Source organism: Puntigrus tetrazona, chromosome 10 (assembly GCF_018831695.1).
Source record: "Puntigrus tetrazona isolate hp1 chromosome 10, ASM1883169v1, whole genome shotgun sequence".
Classification (NCBI taxonomy): Eukaryota; Metazoa; Chordata; class Actinopteri; order Cypriniformes; family Cyprinidae; genus Puntigrus; species Puntigrus tetrazona.
The window spans coordinates 7380389-7389847 of record NC_056708.1 but is presented as its reverse complement, the minus strand read 5'-3'; the positions used below and the strand labels follow the sequence as shown (position 1 = coordinate 7389847).

The window sequence follows — 9459 nt, the reverse complement described above, 5'->3', positions numbered from 1 at the left end:
CTTCAAATGCATTTACTACTCATTGTTGAACTCACACTGTGGATTTAATACTGTCATATGGAATTGATGTTAATGGTGCACACTCACACCCTAAAGAGACCAGGCCGGAAAATAGAGTGCAGCTTGAGAAAAATAAAGCTAGAGGTATTTTGTATAGCCTAGCGAGAAAGTACTTTATCATACAGAAAAGCATTAAAAACTGCTAGATCTGAATATTTTTTGTCTCTTATAGAAGAAAACACATAATCCCTGGTATTTATTCAATACCAGAGACGGTTCTAGATCCTTTTCATCATATAATCGTGGTTGAATCTTTTTATTAGTGCTTTTGAATCTTAGCGCTGCACTATTGACCACAACATTCTCTTGAATAAACTAGAAAACTATGTTGGCATTAGTGGAAGTGCTGACTGCCATAAGTTTGTAACAGGAAATGAGGAGGTACCACAAAGCTCAGGTTGTTATGGTTTAGCTCCTCAACACTTGAATGAGCTCTTATCACATTATAGTCCTCCATGCCATCTGCATTCTTAAAACTTCTCATAATACCAGAACCACTGGAATTTTATTTATTAGTTCTTTCAGATTTAGTGGTAGCATCTAATTGTTATACAAATTGAAACTTTACTGATTTTGTAGTCGAGAAATTATGTTTTGATAAATAATGAAATACTGAAAATGAGATGATAAATGGCTTTCATTTAAATTTTGTATATTTAAATTGAATGCGCAAATAGGACAAGATGTACACTATGACTGGAGCAATACATGTCTGCCCTACTGCAATACAATCACAAATGACAGAGGCCTGTGACTCCTTGAGTTTGCCAAAACAAACAGCCTACTCCTGGAAAACACACTCGGCCAACACAAAAGCTCCACCTGGCATAAGTGTTACAGATCAGCATGGAAGCGTAGAAGTCTCATATGACAGTCGGTCATCATGATCGCGAATGACAACATCCTGGATCAACACTGTTCATGTATTGCAGGGTACGGAATTAATTTACACTGTACAATACAAGACGTGAGACCAGCCCCCTTTTTGATTTGTACTTTAAGTGTGAGGTCCATCTAGTAACCACATCCGGCAGTAAGGGTCTGCCTTCCTTTTGGGTTGCTCTTGTGATAAGCTTAGCTCTACTCTCATTTTTAGGTTATCTATAAGCATCATTCTCTTAATAGAGCATCCGAAAACTTGATTCAGCATTTTTGGAGATGTGTGCTCCAGGGACTCAGAAGCCATTCAGTGCTCATTAACCTGCTAAGAGTAGCCTTACCATGGCCAGGTCTTCTGGAATTTGCCATTGGCTCTGATGTTTCTGCAGTGGTTAGAAACAAGATATAATTAGTTTTGGCCAAATTCACCTCATGTTATTATGGAAGAGTATTCAGGACCATTTTCGAAAGGAATTGCAAATTGTATTTTCAATTGTGTTTTGCGATTGTGGTGTTCATTTGGATGTGAAATGTCATTATGGAAATGTTTAACACGGGATCTTGCAAATTGTAATAAATCAGTTTTGATTATAAGAGTGCTACAGATAGCTGGTCTGACTATTAGCTAAATCATGGCTATGCACAGGCAAAGACATGAAACCAAACATCTTGTAATCAGTGTTGACTTTGCTTACATGATGGAATATCATACATTTCGCAAGCTATTTTTGCTGAAATTACACGTAACCAAATTTAAGGTTATTTTGGCTAGATCCAGTCTATAGCTAACAAAGACAGTGAAATAAGGGCTATTGCTTGCTGGGCTCTTTCATAATACTCTGTTATATCATCATTTGAATTTTTTTTCAATTATGCATTGTACTGAGGAATGAGTTATGTCTGGGAAACACATGCCAGGTCTGCTGACTGCCAGTGAACACAAACTAGCACTGTTGTGACCATGGTTATGGTTAAACATCTTATCAGTGAGATTTTTTGGGGGGGTTAAAATTGTTTCAGTGATCTTGTTTTAAGTAATTATTACTTTGTAAAATGTTAAACAGGTCGAAAAAAAGCAGCAAATCTCAAACCGCAGTTGACGAAAATGTTCATGTCAAATCACACGCAGTGGCTGAATTCATAAAAGACACAAAATCCCAAATATTGAAACATTTTACAAAGTCTAATGAGGTAAAAGTGAGTTTTGATCCAAAGAAACCCTGGATCAAACTGTCTGGAGAGCGTACGTTTATCCAGCAAGCTGTGACTTCCTTTAAAAGATTGGCAGAAAGTCTCTACACAGACTGATCATTAAAAGGCAGAAGCAAAGAAATACTTCATGGAGCAGGGTGAAATGATGCTCTCAATGTTTGCGAGGCAAAATTAATTTGTGGCAGTGCTCCAGCAAGATCAGATTTGAGATGAACTCCTGTGTCATTCAGTTACAATCTATTTTTATTCAACTTTCAGTGATGGCCAGTAGGGCAACACTATTAAAAAAAAAAAAAAAAAAAAAAAAAAACTTTATTAGTGAAAATGTATGTAATTGACCCAGGCAACCTTATGAAGCACTACAATGTTATACAGTGCAGTGCTACTTCTCAAAAAAACATTTTTAAATGTGTAAAAATTAAAACTTCTAATGTGCAATATATGTTTTCAAAACATATATAGCTGTATGTATGTATATGGGTGTGTGTGTGTGTGTTGCTCCTAGTTTTGTTATTAAATTAATGAAAAAAACACACACATTTGTGTTAAAGGTGTTTTGCTTTCACGGTAGGTAATGATGTATTGTGAATTTGTTCATTTATCTCTTCAGCAACCAGAATCTTTGTCAGTTAATTATTTAATACAGTTGAATTTTGTACCAAATGAAACATTTTTCATCTGATTTAAAGAATTCTCCACATCACCTTTTTTTAGGAAATTTTATATGTAATGTAATGTGATTTACAAATTCTTACTCTTGTTATATGAAAAATATACATAACCAGGAATCCAGAGATTTTTACTTACAAACATCACATAGATCCGCATAACCACAGATTCAATAGGTTAATGAAAAGTCATGTAATAAAAGGTATTATGTATTTTTGACCCATGGTACATTTTGGAATTTTAAGTTACATTCGTATATTGTTGAGTCTTATATTGGTATTGATTGTCATTGATCAGTGTCCATTCTTACACTTGATGTATTCACCGCAGTGTGAAATGAGTTGAGGTGAGTTTTCATTACAGAAAAATATTTGATCCTGTTCATTTAAAAGGGGTGAACAAACGGCAATTCCCCCTGATGGCTACGTCTGCAGCAGAGCAGCTGTCCGCATGCCCGACGGAAATCCCGGTTCAAGGCTGGGTAAAGAATAGGATTCAGAGCAGAGTTGAGGTATCCCAGCCAAAGAACAACAGAGTGGGTCATTTTGTCCGGGTGGGTGTCTGCCCACATACCCATGCATGCAAAGTAGGTGAAATAGGGGAACCAGCAAACGACAAAGGCACCAAGCACTGCAGCCAGGGTCACCGTGGCTTTGTGTTCCTGTGCAATGGCAACTGCTTTTGCAGCCTGCGCAAATGAAGGAATGGTTGCACGTATACGCCGAACCTAAAAGTGAGACAACAAGTGAGAGTTTTATTGCAAAGAAACAAGATGTATTGGGTGTACAGATGAGATAATAATAAACCTTATAAATCAATTAATTCATTTACCTACCTTGCAATCCCTGTCATGTTATTGAGCATTTGAAGAAACATACCTGTTCACGTGCAACACAGAATATACGATGGTACATTCCACACATGACCAGCAGAGGGAGGTAGAAGATTAAAAAGGCTTTCAGCAAGACGTAATTATTTTTCCATTCATATCGGCAGGTCCTGCCTTCCTCTCCTTCATCCCACATGGCCCAGTCCAGGTTCTGTACTCTATAGTCAAGTGTGTTCCAGCCTAGGTTAATAGACACAAAGGACACAGCCAGAGAGCACGTCCAGATCGCAGTCAGAGTGATCCCAACCCGACGAGGTGTGACCCTCCTGGGATAGCAGAGAGGGTTGGAAATGGCAAGGTAACGATCGACACTAATGGCCAGTAGGGTGAGGATTGAAGCACTGCAGAGCATCACATCCAGAGAAATGTAGATGTTGCAAAAAACACCCCCGAGGGGCCATCTCCCATTGCGTAACTCCAGCATGGCAGAGAGCGGAAGCACCAGCAAACCCAGCAGCAAGTCTGTCACAGCCAGTGAGAGTATAAAACAGCTACTAATATGACGCAGACGCCGACTGGTGGCCACTGCTAGACAAACGAGAACATTTCCACAAACGGTCAGTGCGATGAAGGCCACCAGTACCACCCAGCGCAGGGCAGTGAACAACATCGTTAGCTTCTGAAGGAAAGTTTGGAGATTTTTGTTTTGTAGTCAGTAATTCAGAAGTTCAGTCAGGACACCGTGTGTCATCTCTTTCCTCAAGCATTGCGTTTCAGGAGTGCTATAAAACTGCCATGATATTAACATGTGTGGCCATCAGCTCAGGTTCGTTCCTACAAGAAAAAGAACATGGTTTTAAAACTTTAATAAATATGAAGCGTATAACAGTCACTCATTTGCTCAAGTGTCACTCATTGACTCATTGAAATTTCCTTCAGATTCCTTATTCTTCCTGCATAGCAACATTCACTTAACCGATGGCACAAGTTTGTGGTGGTCCAATAGTACATGGCAGCCTTGTTTTGGAAACCATTTTTAAAAACAATCATTCTGTTTTGATTAAATAGATGGAAGACATATTAATCAGGGCCCCTATTCACAAAACATCTTAAGGCTAAAGGTAGCTCATAACTTGCCAATTTAGGAGAAAATGTGTGTGTTAGTCCTGAATTTAAGACTCCTAAATTTTTGCTCTAAGAGTATTTCACAAAGCATTTTCGCACTAGTGTCTTAGGATGACCAAACCACAAACTACTCTAAAATGGCCTTGCTCGCAATCTGCCTTGAAATCTAAACATTTTAGAAACATTTGAAGACAATGTGCTTTTAAAAAGGTATCGCCTTTGGAGGTTATCCCAGTTCCATATTTTCATTTGATAATATATTTTTTTTCATTAACCATTTGGTCAAAAAGTAACAGCCGTTACAGTTTTGTTTTTTGTTTGCATGTCTTACTATCAGTTATGATTATTCCACTCTATTAATTAAAAGGCTGCTTAAATCCTTATTAACTTTTATTTATTATAATTTTCTTTTACTTGAAGCATACAGGCTGACATTTAACTGAACGTATACATATTACATTGTTTGATTAGTGACACTTTTTAAAATAGTATTTTAAAATCTTTATTTGAATGTGGCAAATACTCTTTATTTACTCTTTTGTTTAAAACTTGAATATGGCCACATAACATTGCACTCTACAATATTTCTATGACTAAATCTCTGAAAGAGACCCCAGAGACTTTTACTGCTGTTTAGGAGAACTCTTAATGGTAAGATAAAATGTATATGTTATAGCAACTTAGTCTGATTGAAAAGAAATGCAGAAATAGGCACTAGAAACAATAAAATACCAACAACTTTTATTCCCCTTCACAAAAATGATGGTGGGCAAATCATCAATTAATAAAGAGTTTTTTTATTTTCATTGCAGTTTCTGTACAAACTGAGCTCAGAACACTTTTAGCATAGAGCATGATTTAAAAGGTAATACGTTTTGACATTTGCATTGCAAACCCACCTCATTTTTTTTCTGGTGTAGTAAACTTGCTTAGTAGCTCACCTGGTAAAGCATTGCACTTGTGGTGTGCTTGGATACAAGTCACAATAAAACTTGTATATTTTATTTATTGTTTACTCTTCGCTATTGGTTATTTCAGGATAGCGTTTAGTGTAACTGTTACATTATTTTTTATCATAATAGAGCAATAGCATTTAGTGCCAAACGCCAATGTCATTTTGAACCGCCACATCACATAAAAAGTACAATAAAATTCAATAAAACATTGGCTGATTCGTATGTTTACCAGATGTTTACCATATGTTTTATCCACTCACTAGACATTTTACTATGAAAGTTTTGCGAGAAGCAATGTATTATCATTTTGAAGAAATGTCGCCAAAGGCACATGTTTTCAATGAGTCGGGTTGAGTTATTCTTTGCCATTCATATTTTGAAACGTACGTGTTAGCACAAAGAAATGTTAATGAATGCGCTTGTCTGATATTCTGTGGTATTATGTCTTCTGGAAGGTCACCAAAAAAATTTAATGCAAATCTGAATCTAAATTGAATGCAAATTTAATGCATAACTTCGGCCCCTGTTTACTGCAAGGACAAAAAGGCCTGAGTTATACAAGATCTCAGAGAATGAGCCATCTCGTTCATTTGTAACTTCCTTTTTTCTTTTCTCTCTTGTTTGTTTTTAATATTAATTCCGAATTTAAGTCACAGCGGTGCTCGGATGTTGATTAATTTTTATTTTATTTCGCATTCAAAGCTGCATTAGTATCCACTGATGAACACTGTTGAGATAAAATCCCAGTAAGAGATGACAGTGGGTTGCACAGATACTTACGAAGAGAGAAAAGCACATTATCACTGTGTCATTGGTGTTCATGCAGATTTTACAGCGACTGACTTGTTTGCAGAAGAGAGAAATAAACACTAAACATACCATACAATTTTATATTACTTTAATATTCATCTAAAAACTCCGGGATGTTTTGTGCCTTAGCACTACCATCAAACCGAATTTACATCTCCGTAAGTAATTGTGTGATTAGAAAATTTTTTATATTTGTTCTGAATGCTGATGTTTAGTTTCCTGGGATGAGTGCACCAAAGCTTTTATCCATTCAGGTCATATTCTACATACCAGTAGAATAAATTCAATTGTATGCCACCGCTGTATATGATGGCCTGCCTGACATAGGGAATGAAAACATTGAAAACATTTTGTTTTTATCCAAATATGTGCAAATATGTCTAAAAATAAGCCATTCGCAGGCTGACTTTCTCCAGGTTTTTGTCAACCTGGTATATTTAGGATAGTTATTAAACGGGAAGTTAACGGCACAATGCGGGTTGTGAGACATGTATCGAAAATGCATGCACGATCACGCAAAAGCAAAATACGGTTGTAGTTGAAAGAGCAGTTTGTAATGGAAGGACGTCTTTTAGCCGAAGGTAGACAAATTGAATAAAAGTGTGCCTAAAGATAAGGCAATATCAATTTGCACTGCGTAATTTCTTCCGTGTATATTTGATTTGGCATCTCCCTGTAGTTAAGACCGTGATCTCTCTCCCGCTCGATTGTTACCACAGGAACGTATTTACGCGAGAACAAGCATTTTCATTTCACACCTTTACGCCAGAGGTCTGAAAACCGGCAGATTGCGAGGAATGCTCATAAACATAAATGCAGGCGAGAGACGGCTGATAGCAACGGCACAATTAAGGCACTTTGATTCAGCATTCTCTGCAGCTGAAATATGTTTCCATGACAAAATTCCAAGCAAGTTATACGTTTGCCTGTCGTCCTATTATTTTTTTAAGCCTCACGAACATCAACTGGTCAGCTGGATCTGTTACATCGCATGAATCCTGCTTTCGACCTCTGCCGAGAGAGGATCGCGTGATCGTGTATTAAATGAATAGTCTAAAGGTGCGAGTATGAGGTTGATGACAATATTCTCCCCTCAATTAACGGTGAATCAAACACTTGGAGCTGCAATTAGCAGCAGAGAGTCTGCACTCCCAGGGCTGTCAATCTTTTCAGCCACCAAAATAACTAACAAACCGTCTATTGAACAAAAAGCTTGACTAAAAATATAAACATACAGGATATTCATCGCCTGAAGCGTGATCAAGAATTACAGCCATGATACCGCTGGACGTTTGTCTAGGTGTGCGGTCTCTGTTTGCTGACGTGAAGCCTGAGCAGAATATAATGATAACTCATCTATCTTTTAAACAACGATGAGAACTAATAATTCTTTATGTGCGCTGTAACGGCCTGGCGACCCTTCTCTGTGTTTAGCTTCTTTGTTTGGAATCCCAGGTGGCAGTCTGCAGATTTTCCAAAATGTAGGACAAACACTAACATCTATATTTTATCACTTGTTTATATTAAACAGAACCGCTTATAAGCTTGCTTAACGTGATTCACAGTGCTTTTTCGCAATGACAAATATTTGAGCCTAATCAGGTCATGCTGCGTAATTCACATAATGTACAGTACCGCTCAAGACTTTATAAAAGTTGACTACGATTATTTTTAAAAGACATTAGGCATTATAGGCAGCCAGGATTAATTAAATTGTTAAAAAGTGCATTATTCAATTTGTAGAAGAGTTTATTTGCAAAAACAGATCAGTTGTTAACAATTTTCAGAAATTAATTGCAATTAAACTGCATTTGGGTTATTTTAACTAGGTTAACTAAAAAAAAAAACATCTGTCTCTCCGTGTTTGGCTGCTTTTCTTGAAATTCCAAATTAAAATCCAAAATGTAATAATAACACTAACATCAATATTTTATCACTTGCTTATATTAACTGAACTGCTGATGGAAAAAGCTATTTGTAAAGCCACTATATATATATATATATATATATATATATATATATATATATATATATATATATATATATATATATATAATTATATATATAAATATATAATTTATATATGCATCATTACTCAAAAGTTAACATTTTTACAAAAAGTGAAAATATGTAACTCACATTCTGCAGGTGAAACTCCTGATTCCTGCATGAGCTGGCGTTCACAGCGCTGTAACAGCCAGATAATGCTTGTCTGTTTGAGTTTGTGTGTCTTTCAGTGCTTCTGCCTTCTGTTTACTTTTGCCACCCTTTTTTTCGTTTAACACATCTACTTTCCCTCCCAGTGTCTCTCACTCCCTCTGTCATTCTTAGTATTTACAATCCGTCATGAAATTAACATTATCTTATCACTATACACACTCGCTTACAGTACTTCTCTTTTTCTCACGGGGCACCATGCTACCATTTTAGACAGATACGCAACTGAGGTAAACATGAAGAAATACATAATTTCCTTTTCTTGATCCTGCTATCATTGATCTGCTGAACTGGAGTGATCATTGCATTGGCTGATGCGACAGAGAAGCTGTGAAACAGTAAATAATATTTGACCTTCTCATGGAAACATGTTTTAGCCAATCCAGAAACAAAAGACACGAAAATAACTTAATATAGATTTTTGATGTTTGTTACTCCAGAACACCATGAAATGGCGGTATGTTAACAGGTTTCAGCATTCATACTGAAATGTTTCAGCAAATGTTTTACATTTATACGTTTGCAAGTACATCTCACAAGTCTAATTTTCCGAAAAGAAAAGATTACAAGGGGGTTAAATGTATGCCATGGACATAAACTCAGAATTCAGAAGGAAAAAAAGAGACAAAATTTTAAGATAGAAGCACACTTTTGTGAGATACAGATTCTTGCGATTCTGAATTTATCAGATATAGAACAGAC

At 36.5% G+C, this 9459-nt stretch overlaps 1 protein-coding gene across 1 annotated transcript; it reads right to left on the bottom strand.

Annotated features, from left to right (window-relative positions):
• Positions 1-2853: 2853 nt before the first annotated feature.
• On the bottom strand, positions 2854-8772 carry hrh2b (histamine receptor H2b). Its single transcript, XM_043250087.1, has 3 exons — positions 8680-8772; positions 3699-4483; positions 2854-3547 (listed from the first exon to the last, which is right to left on the bottom strand). The coding sequence occupies exons 2-3, from the start codon at positions 4317-4319 to the stop codon at positions 3206-3208; spliced, it is 963 nt and encodes a 320-aa protein (XP_043106022.1). The 5' UTR covers positions 4320-4483; positions 8680-8772; the 3' UTR covers positions 2854-3205.
• Positions 8773-9459: the final 687 nt, after the last annotated feature.

Bases quoted from the DNA above. Each gene is read 5' to 3' on its own strand.
- hrh2b (XM_043250087.1), bottom strand. From the start codon at position 4,319: ATGTTGTTCACTGCCCTGCGCTGGGTGGTACTGGTGGCCTTCATCGCA. The intron at 3,548-3,698 runs GTATGTTTCTTC...TCTCACTTTTAG, and splicing joins TCTGTGTTGCACGTGAACAG to GTTCGGCGTATACGTGCAAC.